Raw genomic sequence first — 17,691 nt, forward strand, 5'->3', positions numbered from 1 at the left:
CTCATCAACTGCTTTGCCTACTCTAAGCTTCCCTCGCTCAACGGTACATAACTGCCACCACAGAACTTGAGTGTCCCAGTGCTTCTCCAACACTAAGCATTGCCAACTATGCAAGTGACTGCTTCAAGTGATCCTGTTGACAATCTACAGTATGCTCAGGTTACGGTCAGGAGAAGCATTTTTGGTTGTCTATGGTAGGGCCAGGAGGTTATTTCACAAGTGGAGAATTTTTAGCCAACAAATCAGCTGTCCCTGTGTTAGCTAACCTCGGCAGCAGGAGCAAAACAATGAATAGGACTGCTGTAAAACAGAATAGAGGTAGAAAAGCAGCACATTCAAAATTCAGGGCAGCAATCACAGTCTAATTTGGGGATATTTAATTATCTGATAGATTATAGGTTCCACTTAAACATAAAATTGGATATTTAAACTTATAATGGAATATTGTATATAATGCGCCCGTCACTGGAATCAATATCCACCGACACCATCAGTGCACAGTGGCTTCAGTATGTACTATATACACATGGAGTATATACACTCCAGCAATTCACCAACATTACGACATATTGGTCCGTGTAACCTCCAAAACCGAGGACAAGAAACAACAATGTTGTGGGAACACTATCTCCAGGTTTCTCTCCAAGTCAAACACCACCCAGAGTTGGACATATATCTCCATTCCTTCGTTGTGGCTGAGTCAATAGCCTGGAATTGTGGGGCACCATTATCGCAAGGACTGCAGGGGCTCAGTTAATTCTATGGACAACTAGTGAAGTGCAATAAATATAGCCTTGCCAGCATCACCCACATCCCACAAAAGTCACATAACAATTTGAAATTGCACAGTATCCTTGATTTCCTTTTTGCTTACAGTTTTGAAAATAATTACTATGAGGAATCTTAATTGGGAGTACAACTATATTAATGGATGGAAAGAAAGACAGCCACTTTATTGCACTTTCCAATGTCTTCAGTCCAATAGCGGCATCCTTAATTTTATGCTGTTCTCTTACAGAACCACATCTAACGCAATTATGCCAAATTCCATTTTTGCCGAATTTTTGTTTATACCACGGGGTAGATTGGCCAATGGGATAACTGCACACACCCACAAGTTTGTATTTCTGGAAAGGACCATATCCAACGTCGGGAGAAAGGTTGTGCAGGCCAGTAATGTGCAATCTTCATTCAGTGCCTGGACAGACTGGCCGAGAGTTCATAACCGGAGTCAAGATGCTGATCACCTTGCGTGCCAAGGGCAGTGCAAACAGCTTTGCTCCTGGATGCATTTCAACAGAGGTGAGATGCAACACCTCCACTCAAACTGAATTCAGTGCTTCCAATAGCAATGGGTCATTTTTGCTTATGGTTGTCTGCAACAGTATTCTTGCAGTCATAGAGTAACTCTGCACTTTAATGGTACTCATTACATAATCTGAGCCAATTAAGACCTTCGTTAATCAGTCAATTCCTCTAGTAAGGAAAGGGTTAATCAGACTGTCTTGAAATCTGCTGTTATACAGCTTCTTATTTCTCTTTATATTGTAGTATTAGCAATTTTTAGTTTTTCACTGTTAAGTGAGGAAGTACAAGTCAATTTAGATTCAATGGTCACTGAACTGTGAATTAAGATTAAGATTAAAGCAGTAGTAAGTATAAACAATAAACCTAATTAAAAGACATTCCAGTACATATTTTTCAGACAGCTTTAATTAGTTAAGTCCTGCAGAAGGAATTACATCATCATTTTCAGAGGAACATAGGAGGAGTAGGCCATTCAGCCCTTCGAGTCTGCTCCGTCAATCGAGATCATGGCTGATCGTCTCCCTCAACACCATACTCCCACACTATCCCCATATCCCTTGATGTCATTAGCAACAAGAAATCTATTGATCTGTGTCTTGAACTTACTCAGTGACTGAGCTTCCACCACCCTCTGAGACAGAGAATCCAAAGATTCACCACTTTGAGTGAAGAAGTTCCTCCTCATCTCAGTCTTAAATGGCTTGCCCTTTATTTTGAGATTGTGTCCCCTGGTTCTAGACCCCACAGCCAGGGACAACGTTCTTTCTGCAACTACCCTGTCTATCCCTTTAAGAATTTTTAAAGTTTCTCTGACAGCGCCTCTCATTCTTCTAAACTCCAGAGAATACAGGCCCAGTCTCCTCAATCTCTCCTCATAGGACAATCCCAACATCTCAGGAATCAGTCTGGTGAACCTCCGCTACACTCCCTCTATGTCAAGTATATCCTTCCTCATGCAAGGGGGACCAGAACTGCACACAATGTTCCAGGTTCGGTCTCACCAATTCTCTATACAATTAGGTTAGGATCATAGGAAATTGAAGCAAGATTTCTTTGTTCCTGTATGCAAATCCTCTTGCGATAAAGGCCAACATACTATTTGCCTTCTTAATTGCTTGCTGAACCTGCATGCTACCTTTCAGTGACTTATGAACAAGGACACCTAGGTCCCTTTGGAACATCAACACGTTTCAATCTCTCACCATTTAAGAAATACTCTGCACCTCCGTTCCTCCTACCAAAGTAGATAACCTCACATTTATCCACATTATATTCCATCTGCAATATTCCTGCCCACTCACTCAGCCTGTCCAAATCCCCTTGAAGCCTCTTTGCATCTTCCTCAGAGCTCACATTCCCAAGTTTTGTGTCATCTGCAAACTTGGAAATAATACAATTCGTCCCCATATCCAAATCATTGATATAGACGGTGAACAGCTGGGGCCCAAGCACTCATCCTTGCAGTACCCCACTGGTCACAGCCTGCCAACCTGAGAATGACCCATTTATTCCTATTCTCTGTTTTCTGCCTGTTACGCAATCCTTAATTCATGCTATTATATTACCCCCAATCCCATATGCTTTAATTTTGCTTACTAACCTCCTATGTGGGACTTTATCAAAAGCCTTCTGAAAGTCCAAATACACCACATCCACTGGTTCCCCCTTATCCACTCTGCTAGTAACATCCTCCAAAAACTCTAAAAAGTTTGTCAAACATGATTTCCCCTTCATATATCCATGTTGACTCTGCCCAATCAGACGATTATTTTCTAAGTGTCCAGAAATCACATCCTTTATAATAGGTACTAGTATTTTCCCTACTACCGACATGAGACTAACAGGTCTGTAGTTCCCCATTTCCTCTCTCCCTCCTTTCTTCTACAGTGGGGTTATATTTACAACCTTCCAATCTGCAGGCACCATTGCAGAATTTATAGAATTTTGAATTATGATCACCAATGCTCTGCAGTCATCTCTTTCAATATTCCAGGGTGAAGATCATCGGGTCCCAGAGATTTGTTAACTCTCAGTCCCATTAATTTCTCCAATATTACTTTTTTACTAATCCTAATTTATTTCAGTTCTTCCTTCTCACAAGATCGTTGGATCTCAGTTACTTCAGAAGTAGGAAATTGGTACGAAATGGTACAGATTTCTAATTGGAAACTTCATTGGTAGAATAGTAACACGAGTAAAACAATTGATAAGATAACAATATTTGGGGACTTGTATCAGTCTACGGAAAGACAGTTCATTAAAACTAAGTTATTGTTACGGGACAAGCTCATTAAAATTATGGAGTTGTATTAGGTAATGCAGAAATGTGTGAATTGCCACTTAGGGGTGAAAGGTGGTTTTTAAAAGTATGTGTTGGAATAGATGCTTTAGAATTTAATTAAGGCCTGATCAGCCTGTAAAATGGAGTCTGGAACAGTAACATGTTTGAATTCTCTGACTAAAACTTGCAGTTATGTCATAAGTACTGGCTGTTAAGTGTATGCTTAATTATTGTATGCTCAATAAATGTGTGGCATCTGACATTTAATGCTACGAAACCTATTAATTTAAGAAGTAAATTACCTCTTCTCTAAAACGAAGTTCGCTGACCCATCAACCACCTCAAGGTTTCCGGTCCTGATGCCAATGTCGATCCCTTGCTTTCGGATCCCTCCACAGCTTCGCACCCCCCTCTCTGGGTAGCCTCCTCCAGCTCTACATGCCTGCGGGACTTCTGCGCTCCTCCAAATCTGACCTCTTGCGCATCCCTGATTTTAATCTCTCCCAACACTGGCAGCCGTGCTTTCAGTCGTCTTGGCCCTAAAGTTCTGAAATTCCTCCCCAAACCTGTCTGCCTCTCTACCTCTCTCTCCTCTTTTGAGGCGCTCCTTAAAATCTCTCTTTGATAAACTTTTGGTCATCTGTCCCTTTGATCAAGATTTTGGTCATCTGTCCCAATTTCTCCTTCTGTGGCTTGGTGTCAAATAATGTCAAAAATGTTTTTATTGGTATCATTCTTATCCCAAGATGTTTTAACATATCAAATGCGCTATAGGCTGTTGTTGGCCCCAGATTCTAACATACACATCACCCGATTGGCATTTGTGGATTGGAGACTCTAAAATACAGCAGAAAATATCTAAGACCATTCTTTTGGCCAATTACTACATATATCAGTATCCAATACAATAGGCTCTTCGTTCCATTGGCCAATCAGCCCATGAGAGTGGCCAACAGAATAGTTTTGGAATAATTCGTGTTATGTAAATTAATCATAGAATCAGAGGGGAATGAAACACGTACACATAACAGTTCTCACAGCTGAGAGAAACCAAGTCTACCGATTACACTGCATGAAGGACACCCAATTTTCAGATACAGAGAAAGGGCATGATTTTTTAAATGTCTATTTTTGATTACAAAGTTGGGACGGCATGATGTGTCTTTTATCCCAAACTTTGCTTTTGTTATTTCCCTACATTATACAACATTGCTATCTACATAGAAGGGCTGAAATACCAACTCCATACAGCCATTATCTCAGTGGAAAGATGTTCCGCGTAGTTCCACAATAGTGGACTGCCTTTTTGATTCTTCATGCCATTCCAAAGCTGAAAACTGACAGCTAACTGTTACTGAATGGCCCAGTTTCAATGCTCCTAATGGAGGCAGGATGTCAAGCAGCATACAAATAATCCCACCCATTACTGTTGGGAACCCACAGCTGAGAGACAGCTCTGTGAAGGGAAGTGCTCACCCTGTCCTTCTGATATTTGGGTGGAGTAGGTGTTATAATGTTCATCAATGTACACTGTAAGCTGCACATATTCGTGGCCAGGCAGCAATCATGTAGGTATCGCAAAGGCCGTTCATAAGCTGTCCCCTTTAAGATACCAAGGGAGCACGGCCGTGCAAAAAAAACTTTAACATGCATTGAAATAAAAGAGACATGCATAGAAAAATGGAGGGATCACTGATGCTGAAAAGATTTTCAACATCTGATCTACAACCAAACTTTAAATTATTTGCTTGTGCAAAAACATGCTGATAATATAGTTCTTGACAAACCCAGTTGAGGAAAAAATATTTTCATTATATCTTATTAATTCCAAGTCAAATCTATGTGGTTTAATTTTTTTATTCCATTGGCATTTTCTATTTGTTTATACAGTGTATTAGCTATTCATGAAAATAAACACAGGGTGGGTCTATGAAAGTGGCCCTAAAGTCAGTCACTTCTTGGGTTTGTAGCCCTCAACGAAAAATTGCTGAGCACTTTTGTTGTAGTGTACAAAGGGCGTTAAATTGCTAAAAATGAAAACAGCTGGTGCTAAACATTTTCCAAGCCACTTGAAGTATAATTTGTTGCAAATGTGATAAAATCAGTCAGCCTTACCCGATGTGAGAAAAAAATTGAGGAACTTGCACATTTCACACTGGACTTTGAAGCACAACATAAGTAATCTTCCACGTCTGCAGTACTAAGAGCCGAATGAACCGAAGAAAATTCAGAAAACCTGCAGGAGGAGAGTTGTTTTTTTGTAAGTAGGCAATTGGATTAAGTGACTTGCTAAAGTTAAGAACATAAGAAATAGGAATAGACCATACAGCCCCTTGATCTTGCTCTGCCATTCAATACGATCGCGGCTGATCTTCTGCCTTAACTTCACTTTCTCACCCACTCCCCACACCCCCGATTCCAAGAGATCAAAAAATCAACAATGGAGCATCCATAACCCGCTGAGTACAGAATTTCAAAGATTCACAACCCCCTGACTGAAACTGAGGGCATATATCACATGTACACATATAAAGATCTCAATTAAAGTCAGAGTTGCTCGATTGGATAAAGATGTTCTTAGTTTACTGTTACCATTTTCTTCCTCCCATCACAAGTGCAGCTGAAGGAACACTGGTTGGAACTCCATTCTTCAAATTTTAGCAAACACAGTACCAAGTAATTTTACAGACATATTACAAATGGATCTCCACTGGAAATATTAACCCGTCTTTTCATCAGATGCCAACAGACTGGCTACAAATTTACAGCATTTTCAGCTTTTACTTGACAGTTATAGCTTTATAGTTTTTTTCTTCATAGATGACTTACATCCAACATTATTCAAATTCTGGACTCAAGTTTCAGAGGGATTAACTAACGTGCTGGGACTACTTTATTCCTTGAAGAATGAGCATATTTTATAAGTACAAGAACATAGTCAAGTGCTTTGACAGAATGAGAGTTAAGCAAACCCAATTTTTTATGATGATGCGACTAGCAAATTTCATGCCATAACAAATCCCAAGATTTGCTCAATAGAGGCATTTCAGCCATATTTGTATATTCAAAACAAGGAAGCTGCTAGCACAGATCAATGGAACAACCACCGGAAATATGTGATGGCCAGCAAGTTATTAATCCATCTCCATGTCTTACCCTTTATATCCATGGACATTATTTTGTAAAAGAATCTTTCATGGAATACTTCTGCCAAAAGCCTTTGGAAATTCTGATAGGACAAAACTATATATTGCAGTCTGTCAATCTAAGATGCCAGTCTCAAACAACTTTGAGGTTGATCAAGAAAAGTTGTACTGGCCATCACATATTTCCATACAGATATTCTTCTATGTTGCTCCTGATGATTGAGAACAGGTGAATGAGTCATATGGTATTGCAATGTTGGAATTTTTGAGTAAGACACCAAGATCTGTTTAAGCTACTTCAGAATCTGTCAACTCCCACTACAGCTTCACCAAATCTTGTTCTTAGTCTCTTAAGTACCTTGGGTCTGGTTTACTTGCTTTCGGGTAGAAATTGCTTTTTAGCCCCTTCAGAAAATCTCCTTCAATGTCAAAACCTCACGGCACACACCCTTGATACTGAATGAGATATTAATATCCACCATGGTAAAATAGTCAACAATTTGTCCTCTGGCATGTTACATATCCCATCATGCACATTTTTAAATTCCATATAGGTCCTTTAAGGATTCAATTTCCTCCCTGACTTCTTCATGCTATCACTTTGCCTACATTTTTTGCCAACTCCAGATAGGTATAAATGCAGTGGCTCCTTGGACACTACCTCCTGCTAAGGTTGGTGAGGCTGATTGGAATTTTGGAACTTTAAGGCTGCTGGGAATGGCTGAATCAGGGGCTGACAGCTGAACAATGCCTACAGGAAGCAATCAAGTAAGAAAAGACTTGGCAACTGAATAGCTTCACTTTGAGGATAATTTCTGTTGCTTGTTTATAATAACGTGAAATGGTATTGCTATTCCTCCTATAGGGAAAGGCCAGAAACGATAGCCGACATACGATTATATTTTCCTGGGCGGCGGCGATAGTAGAGCCCACATCTACCATGGACAGTGGAATCCTGCAGGCAAAGACTGATTTTTCTTTCTCTTGTGCATTTCTGGATGCTTTTTGGAGACTGTCGAGTTTCATACTTTGGCAAGCAGCAAAATCTTATACTGGAGAAATGCTATTGCAACAATTTCCGTGTCCGTCTGCAAGACAATGGGTTGCAGCACATCAAGTATGTCCATATCCTCTGGTAGCAGATAGAGCCACCACCTTCTCATTACCTTATTTTTCTGTATTTACAGGTCTGTCCACTGCTTTCACCTGGTTTGGCCCAGGTATACTGGAGATCAAATCTAGCCAACTCCCTCTTTCCTCCAAATGGGTGTCTAGCTGGATGACAAAGACAGCTTAAATAAAAGCAAAATACTGCGGATGCTGGAAATCTGAAATAAAATTCCGAGTTTCGAAGAAGGGTCACTGACCCGAAACGTTAACTCTGCTTCTCTTTTCACAGATGCTGCCAGACCTGCTGAGTGGTTCCAGCATTTCTTGTTTTTATGACAAAGACAGCTTGATGTCTGCAATATTTCTAAAATATGCACTTGAAAACAAAAGACAGATGTATGGCTTGCTTCTCTCTCTGCAGGTTTCTTAAGTACATTTGTGAGGGTATACCCAGGTCATCCTTTTTAAATTCTTGTTACATCTTTGCTCTTTTTTCTAGTGTAGGATCTAAGGACTCAACTAAGGTACCATGGTCAGCTTTGAGTTAGTGTACAAGGACTATACCTAGGTACAAAACTCCATTTTTCTTAATGGAACCACTGCTGATATAGAAGGAAACTTTTTTTTTAAATTAAGGAATCCGTACTGACAGTATGAGTATTTCAGGTGTTTACAGATATCTGGAATCTGCTGTACACTCAGCTGCTGAAGAGCTGAGTACTTGCTATGGTTTTTATTTTTAAATTGCTGTTACAAAATCAGTCCACAACGAATTTCCATGTAAGCAGCCTGTTGTGCAAACAGCCATATAAACAGGCTTTGCTGTAGAGGTAGGCCGGCAAACTCTTCTGCTCTGGCTCAAAACAACATAAGGAAGGTTTGTTCAGTTTGCTTACTCACTTTTTTTTTTCATGTTTGTACTTGCTGCAATTTCAGTCTGTTAACACCCTATCTGTACTAATGCTTTGTCTTCCAACACAGTATTAACATATTGTTTGCCTTTTCCCCATGACCTTCTGGTCAGCTATTCTATGACCTTGTCCAATCTACACCTTCTTCTTTGTTATCTCTTGCCCCACCCCCGCTTTACTTGCTTACAACCTTTCACATTTCTAATATTTGCCAGTTCTGAAGGGTCACTGACCTGAAACGTTAACTCTGCTTCTCTCTCCACAGATGCTGCCAGACCTGCTGAGTATTTCCAGCATTTCTTGTTTTTATTTCAGATTTCCAGCATCCGCAATATTTTGCTTTTACAACATAAGGAAGGTTAACCCCAGTTAAAGGTGACACCCAGCAACCAGGGAGGCTAAATGTCTATGTGGCTTCCCTCTCTTTGTGGAGCTAGCCAGGTCACCGCAAAGTCAGAAAATCACAGAATTGTTACAGCGCAGAAGGAGGCCATTCAGCCCATTGTGTCTGCCAGAAATTGTATCCACTTAGTAGTCTTGGTAAGATGTTCCTTTTTGCTTTCAGCTGAAATCAGGTTGTGCAAAGGTACCAATGCATGCAATGAACCTATTCACAAATGACAGGAGCTATGTACCTTTTGTTTTAGGGCAGCTTTGCAGTTCTACTGCCATTGTTTAACTGGCTTCAGGGTTTTATTGCTATCTGGTATGTCTGTGGTTCACTCAATATCTTTACTGAGAAAGCCAAACAGCTGCCTTTTAATACTGACTTTCAGGTGTTGGTTCCTGTTTTTTTTTAAAAAGTGGGTCTTTCTGGGATCAGTAAATGTACTATTGCAATGGCAACAGCATCTTTTGGTAGTGACTCCTAACACAGCATCATAATAGCATTACTTGTCACAATTGGCAAAAGCCCAAATGTCAGTCAGTCAGCACAAGCTTGGAATGGAAAGGTACATTGGGCAGCCAGAAAACTAACTGTACTATCCACAAATAAAAGGAGAATAGCACAGTTTCCCAAGGCCCAGGCTGCAATATAAATACAGTCAGGTGTCACCAAGAAAATAAAAAGTAGAGATCCATAGTTTTTTTTAAGTAAAGGATTAGATCGAAGCTCTGCAGTCCTGCCACATCCAATCATGAATGGTGGTCGATTATTAAACAACTGACAGCAGGAGGAGGCCCCACAAACATCCCCATCCTCAACAATGGGGTAACCCCAGCACATCAGTGCAAAAGACGAGGCTGAAGCATTGCATCCATCTTTAGCCAGAAGTGCCGACGAGTGGATGATCCATCTCAGCCTCCTCTTGAGGTCCCCAGCATCACAGATCTCAGTCTTCAACCAATCCGATCCACATGATATCAACCAACAGCTGAAGGCACTGCACACTACAAAGGGTATGGGCCCTGACAACATTCCGACAATAGTACTTTAGACATGTGCTCCAGAACTAGATGCGTCCCTAGCTAAGCTGTTCCAGTACGCCTACAACACCGGCATCTACACAGCAATATGGAAAATTGCCCACGTATGACCTGTGCACAAAAAGCAGGACAAACCTGCCATACCGGCCAATTACAGTCAACTCCCAATCATCAGCTAAGTGATGGAACGGGTCGTTAACAGCGCTATCAAGCGGCACTTGCTCAGCAGAAACCTGTTCACTGACACTCAGTTTTGGTTCCACCAGGGCCACTCAGCTCCTGACCTCATTACAGCCTTGCTCCAAACATGGACAAAAGAGATGAACTCCAGAGGTGAGGTGAGTATTTGCCCGAGTATGGCATCAAGGAGCCCTCGCAAAATCGGAATCAATGGGAATCGGAAGGAAAATGCTCCATTGGTTGGAGTCATAGCTAGCACAAAGGATGATGATTGTAGTTTTTGGAGATCAATCATCTCAGTCCATCACTGCAGGAGTTCCTCAGGGTAGTGTCCTAGACGCAACCATCTTCAGCTGCTTCATCAATGACCTTTCCCTCCATCATAAGGTCATAAGTGGGGATGTTCGCTGATGATTACACCATTCGCGACTCCTCAAATATTGAAGCAGCCCATGTCCATATGCAGCAAAACCTGCACGACATCCAGGCTTGGGCTGATAAGTGGCAAATAACATTCGCGCCACACAATTGCCAGGCAATGACCATCTCAAACGAGAGAGAATCGAAGCAGGTCCCCAGTGGCATTATGATCGCTGAATCTCCCACTATCAACATCCTGGGGGTCACCATTGACCAGAAACTGAATTGGACCGGCCACATAAATGCTGGGGCTACAAGAGCAGGTCAGAGACTGGGAATTCTGTGGTGAGTAACTCGCCTCCTGTCTTCCAATGCCTGTCCACCAACTATAAGGCACAAGTCAGGAGTGTGATCGAATACTCCCAACTTGCCTGGATGGGTGCAGCTCCAACAACACATGACTGGCACCCCATCCACCACCTTCAACATTCACTCCCTCCACCACTGACGCACAGTGGCACCAGTGTGTACCATCTACAAGATGCACTGCAGCAACTCACCAAGGCTCCTACAACAAACCCGCGACCTAGAAGGACAAGGGCAGCAGATGCATGGGAACACCACTACCTGCAAGTTCTCCTCCAAGCCACAAACCATCCTAACTTGGAATTATACCGCCCTTTCTTCACTGTCACTGGGTCAAAATCCTGGAACTCACTTCCTTGGGGCAGCACAGTGGTTAGCACCGCAGCCTCACAGCTCCAGTGACCCGGGTTCAATTCTGGGTACTGCCTGTGTGGAGTGTGCAAGTTCTCCCTGTGTTTGCGTGGGTTTCCTCCGGGTGCTCCGGTTTCCTCCCACAGCCAAAAGACTTGCAGGTTGATAGGTAAATTGGCCATTATAAAAATTGTCACTAGTATAGGTAGGTGGTAGAGAAATATAGGGACACATGAGGATGAGATAGGAATATGGGATTAGTGTAGGATTAGTATAAATGGGCGGTTAATGCTCGGCACAGACTCGGTGCTGTATATCTAAATCTAAAAAATCTAAATCTAAATCAAATGTTGGTGTACCTACACCCCAAGGACTGCAGCTGTTCAAGCAGGCAGCTCACCACCATGTTCTCAAGGGCAATTAGGAATGGGCAATAAATACTGGCCTAGCCAGCGATGCCCACATCCTCCAAACGAATAAAAACACAATAATTTTGGATACTACGGGAATTAAGGAATATAGTGATAGCGCAGGCAGGTAGAGTTGAGGTAGATGAGCCATGATCTTACTGAATGACAGATTAGGTTCAAAGGGCTGAATAGCCTACTCCTCGCCCCTATTTCTTCTGTTCTTAAGCTCTGGAATTCCCTCCCTAAACCTCTGATTCTTTACCTTGCTTTCCTCCTTTAAGGCACTCCTTAAAATTTACCTCTTTGACCAAGCTTTTGGCCATCTGATCTGTGATATCTCCTAATGTGGCTCAGTGTCATACTTTGTTTTATAATGTTCCTGTGAAGTGCCTTGGAATGTTTTATTATTTTAAAGGCGCTATATAAATATAAGTTGTTGCTGTTTCTTATTGATAGTGATTAGGAGACATTTCTTTACATAGAGGTTATCATGAGTATCCATTGCTTTGTTGCAGTAGTTAAGGCAGAGACAGTTACATTTTTAAAGGAAACTGGACATTTATTTGAAGCAGAGGATATGGGATTAGTACAGAGCATTGAGATTAGTATTGAACTGCTCTGACAAAGAGCTGGCACAGATGCAATAAACTGAATGTATTGCTCCTTGCATTGCTCTATGTTTATCTAAAGGAGCAGTTTTTCTCCTTTGTAAAAGATTCTCTGACCTCACCAATGTTCCTGATTCAAATTGCCCCATGCCAAGTTTACCTATGAGATCAATTCGAGCTGTAAAAAAAGAAAACCCAGTAACTATCATTATGCTAAATTTTCTATCCAATCAACAGTAGAAGCTACAGAAATTGGCTCGGGGATGCCATACAAGGAGCAAAGAAACTTCATCAAAGCTGCAGAAAACAAAACTGGTGTTTTTGCACAGGTGCTAGGACATTATACATGGCATGGGAGTAAAATGTGAAGTGCATCTACATCCAGCAGATCACCATGTAAACATGCCCATTTTTTGACATGATTACATCCCCAGAACTAAACAAGCATTGCTACGTTCCTGTGGTTTATGCAATATTCTTAAATTAAAAATAGAACATTTGAAACTATACTGAAATGTTTTGATTATGACTTCCAGGGGCATTCTGCAGGGTGAAAATATGCACTGTTAGTGTAATTGTAACAAGTCCCATGGTGCAATTTTGATCAGTGTGGATTGGAGATAACAGTTGTAAAATATTCCCACTAATTTTTTGATTTTTTGTCTGCATAAATGTATATAATTTTTTATTTGAAGCTTTGACAAGCTATTGTCAAACTGGCTGCAGTTAAAGCCTGGGTCCAACATTAAGCCAGTAAAAATTAACACAGCACTATCTTGTCACAAATTATCCTTTACTTCCTGTATCTAATCAAAATCAAGGTATAGAAGCTATCACATAGTCAGCTCTTAGGCATTGCTCTTTTTGTTTCTTCTTGTCATAATCCAAACAAAAAGGTTAACCATAGTCAGACAAAAATGTATACCATTCTTTTGACTGCTGCCCTGCACTCCATCCAGCACTCCAGTCCACAATCACTCATTTTACTCTTCTTCAGCCAATTAACTGCATCACCCATCAATAATCAGGTTATCCAAGGGATTTGTTACTATTGACACAAATATACAAATCACATAATAAATATTTGATTTTTTTTTACATTGTAAAAATGTAACTATTGTTTCCTAACATCTCCAAATAATCATTTATCAGCATCCACCATACACAATAATTTGCAATGCATTCAAGTGCCATTACCAATTACAGACTACAAAGACAAAGCAATTTCTGCACAGTTCTGAGATCAATGTCCCAGAAATTTACTCTACCAATGATTTTCAAACTTTGCATAAGGACTTTGTAAATATAGACACATTCTCAGGAACTGCCTGCTTTAATTTACAAAATACAGTGTCAACTAATGAAAGGAAAACAAAGCTACTATGGCAAAAAATTCTTAATATGTACAGCAACAGAAATGACATGCCAGCAAGTCAAAGAGGAGGAGGATACAGAAATGATGACCTCTCAGACTCCAATCTGAAAACTTATGCTCTATACCAAACGTAATGAGAACTGCAGCAAATAATTTGTTTAGAATGTTCCAATTTTAGGGGTCTCCCAATACAATACCACTTCTATTTAAACTGAAGGTGAATTCCTGATCAGGTTGCCTACCAAAATCATGACCTCAAGTCCTCTAAACTTCAGGATTAGATTAAGTTTTGCAGATCACTGTTGGGCATCTTCCATATATGCAGGCGAGACCCAGGCACATTTTAATAACTCTACTTTTAGGTAGGCTCATGCAGCTGCCAATGCATTCCGTAACCTTGATGCAGGATGATCATAAAAACTGGTCATTAACTTGGAATTTTGGATCTTCTGTTTAAGAATTCAGTTGAGGATTTATCTAAGACACTGAAAAATATGCTCTCCAAAGAATAAAAATGATTCACGCCTTTCCTTACTGTATGAGTCCTGGAAAATACCAACCCATCTCCAAGTGACGTCTCTGGGTGCAATAAAACTGTAGACCATGGAATTCATGGAGTGTGTGTTTGATTGAATTGTGGAAATTTTAATGCAGCATAACGGCCAGAAAGGAGTGCATACAATAGGACAGATTGGAAAATAGCAAATATAACTCCGCTATTCAAGAAAGGAGGAAGACAGAAAGCAGGAAACTACAGGCCAATTAGCTTAACATCTGTCATAGAGAAAATGGTGGAATCTATTACTAAGGAGGTTATAGCAGGTCAATTAGAAAATCTCAATGCAATCAGGTAGAGTCAACATGATTTTGTAAAAGGGAAATTCTATTTGACTAATTTATTAGAGTTCTTTGAGCAAGTAACAAGCAATGTGGATATAGGGGAACCTGTGGATGTGGTGTACTGGGATTTCCAGAAGGCATTTGACAATCCGCCACATCAAAGGTTACTAAACAAAATAAGAGCCCATGGTATAGGGGTAATATATTGGGCGGCACAGTGGCGCAATGGTTAGCACCGCAGCTTCACAGCTCCTGCGACCCGGGTTCAGTTCTGGGTACTGCCTGTGCAGAGTTTGCCAGTTCTCCCTGTGACCGCGTGGGTTTCCGGTTTCCTTCCACAGCCAAAGACTTGCAGGTTGATAGGTAAATTGGCCATTGTAAATTGCCCCTAGTGTAGGTCGATGGTGGGGATGGAATTAATGTAGGATTAGTATAAATGGGTGGTTGTTGGTCGGCACAGACTCCGTGGGCCAAAGGGCCTGTTTCAGTGCTGTATCTCTGAATAAATAAATATTAGCTAACCAATCCTCGATCCATGCTAACAGGAAACAGAGAGTAGGCATAAATGGGTCATTTTCAGGTTGGCAAGCTGTAACTAGTGGAAAGCCACAGGGATCAGTGGTGGGCCCTCACCTATGTACAATCTAAGGGACAGAATGTATGGTTGCTAAATTTACTGATGACACAAAGATAGGGAGGACACTAAGTCGTGAAGAGGACATAAGGAGTCTGCAAAGGGATATAGATAGGTTAAGTGAGTGGGCAAAGATTTGGCAGATGGAGTATAATGTGGGAAAGTGTGAACCTGTCCACTTTGGCCAGAAGAATAGAAAAGCAACATATCATTTAAATAGCGAGAGACTGCAGAACTCTGAGGTGCAGAGGGATCCAGTGTACTAGTACACAAAACACAAAGAGTTAGTATGCAGGTACAGCAAGTGATTGAGGAGGAAAATGTGACGTTGTTGTTTATTGCAAGGGGAATGGAATATAAAAGTAGAGATGTTTTGTTCCAGTTGTACAGGGCATTGGTGAGACCACATCTAGGAGTACTGTGTACAATTTTGGTCTCCTATTTATGAAAGGATATAATTGCATTGGAAGCAGTTCAGAGAAGGTTCACTCGACTGATTACTGGAATGAGGGAATTATCTTATGAGGAAAGGTTGGACAGGTTGGGTCTGTATTCATTGGAGTTTAGAAGGATGAGCGGTGACCTTATTGAAACATATAAGATCCTGAGGGAACTTGACAGGGTGGATGTTGAAAGGATGTTTCCCCTTGTGGGAGAGACTAAAACTAGGGGGCACAGTTTAAAAATAAGAGGTCTCCCATTTAAGACAGAAATGAGAAGTTTTTTCTCTGGGTCATTGAATAATTTTTTAAGACAGATTCTCGACAAACAAGGGAGTCAAAGGGTATCGGGGGTAGGCAGGAAAGGGGAGTTGAGTCCACAAACAGATTAGCCATGATCTTATAGAATGGCAGAGCAGTCTCGAAGGGCCAAAAAAGCCTACTCCTGCATCTAGTTTGTATGTTTGCAATGATAGTTACTCCAAACTGTGAGTTATCTCATATAGTTGGAAAGGTCTTTGCATGAAGCATGGCACTTTCAAAAAAGGAGACAGGAAAAATAACTAATTCAAACTTTAAATCTTCAAAAAAAACATATGAGCACTCTCTCTCCTTTCTTTCTTCTTTCTTTTCCCATAGCCAGCTACAGAGCAACACTGACTGGGGTCTGTGAGCAGGTCTCCAAAGTATCCTGAAATAGGAGAAAGTGTGAAAGAGACAGAGGTTGGGTGGATGGAGACAGACAAAACAAATAATCAATGGCCAGGCAGTAGATAAATGCAGCCAGAGTTCTTCCTCCTTCAGGAAATACTTTTTTGTTAGCCTGCTCCTGGTAGCTATGCCAAGGGTGGTAATTCACTAATCCATGGATTGTGCCTTTCTTTTTAATAAGTCAAGCTTTGAAACTATGATTTTTCACCTCAGTTACAATTTTTAAAAATACTGGAAAAGTTAGCTTCCCACACCAAAAGGGATAGCTCCTATTTTTTTTTCCAATCACTTTGCAGATTAAACCACAATTACCTTTAAGTAATGATGCAATGAAGACTGGGGCAGAATGGATTGAGGTTTGATTGTGATAACTGATTCAGAGGTTACATAACAAAAAAAATTCTCGAATGAAACTTGAAACAACTATTTAGTTTTACATAACTGCCCAATGTTTGCAACTATAATAAAAATAAATCTGAAAAAAAATGTGTGCGAACACTAGTGCACTGTGTATAGTTTCGCCAGCAGCATTTCCCTCCATGAATGACAGGTGCACATTGCTGCAGTGATCAACTGCAAAGACACCACAGCTTTAGAAACACTAAACTCGGAGTAGGAAATCCATTCTGGATTGAAGGTCACCTTGCGTGTTGCCACTTCAGTTCTAAACACTAAATTCCCACCACATTCCCAAGGACAAAACTCCAGCAAATACTAAATCTTGGGAAACTGGGGCAACCTGAAACCGAAGAGAATATCAAATGGCAACCACTGCTGATGGACATTCCCTCTCCATGGTAGACAGACTGTCACCAGGCCAGAAAGAGAAAAATTTCAAGTAACCCATGAATCATTTATAGATTAGATCAATAAGTTTCAAAGAGGTTCAAAATTGCTAGTTAGCAAGCAAACATATGTCATTTTATATAACTTTGAGATAATTACCTTTAAGCAAGTCTTCAGTACTGTGATGTTATGGTCTCCATATTATAAAAAGGATATGGAAGCACTGGAGAAGGTGCAAAAAATTTATTAGGTATAACCTCTCAGTTCTAGTATCATCCTATCAGGAAAGATTGAGCAGGTTCTGGTTTTTTTCTCTAGAAAAGATTGAAGGTGACCCGATGGAAGTCTTTTAAGACTATGAAATATTTGATAGGTAGCCATAAAGATGTTTTCACTTGGTGGGAAACCAGAACTAGGGGCCATAAATATAAGATTGTCACGAATAA

General features: G+C 40.7%; 1 protein-coding gene across 2 annotated transcripts in view; it reads right to left on the reverse strand.

Moving 5' to 3' along the window:
- Positions 1–17,691, reverse strand: part of bmpr1aa (bone morphogenetic protein receptor, type IAa) — a 279,113-nt gene that overhangs the window by 157,778 nt on the left and 103,644 nt on the right. Inside the window, exons 1-2 of one of the 2 annotated variants that reach the window (XM_068020208.1) lie at positions 6,182–6,221; positions 5,705–5,825 (exon numbers count right to left, since the gene is read on the reverse strand). The exons of the other annotated variant lie outside the window; for it this stretch is intronic. Of the exons in view, the coding sequence (XP_067876309.1) occupies positions 5,705–5,825; positions 6,182–6,198 (138 nt within the window). The 5' untranslated portion in view covers positions 6,199–6,221. Of the gene's footprint in view, positions 1–5,704; positions 5,826–6,181; positions 6,222–17,691 lie in introns of those variants that run through there. 2 annotated transcript variants of the gene reach the window in all.

The sequence above is a fragment of the Heterodontus francisci genome, chromosome 42 (assembly GCF_036365525.1).
Source record: "Heterodontus francisci isolate sHetFra1 chromosome 42, sHetFra1.hap1, whole genome shotgun sequence".
In the NCBI taxonomy this organism is placed as follows: Eukaryota; Metazoa; Chordata; class Chondrichthyes; order Heterodontiformes; family Heterodontidae; genus Heterodontus; species Heterodontus francisci.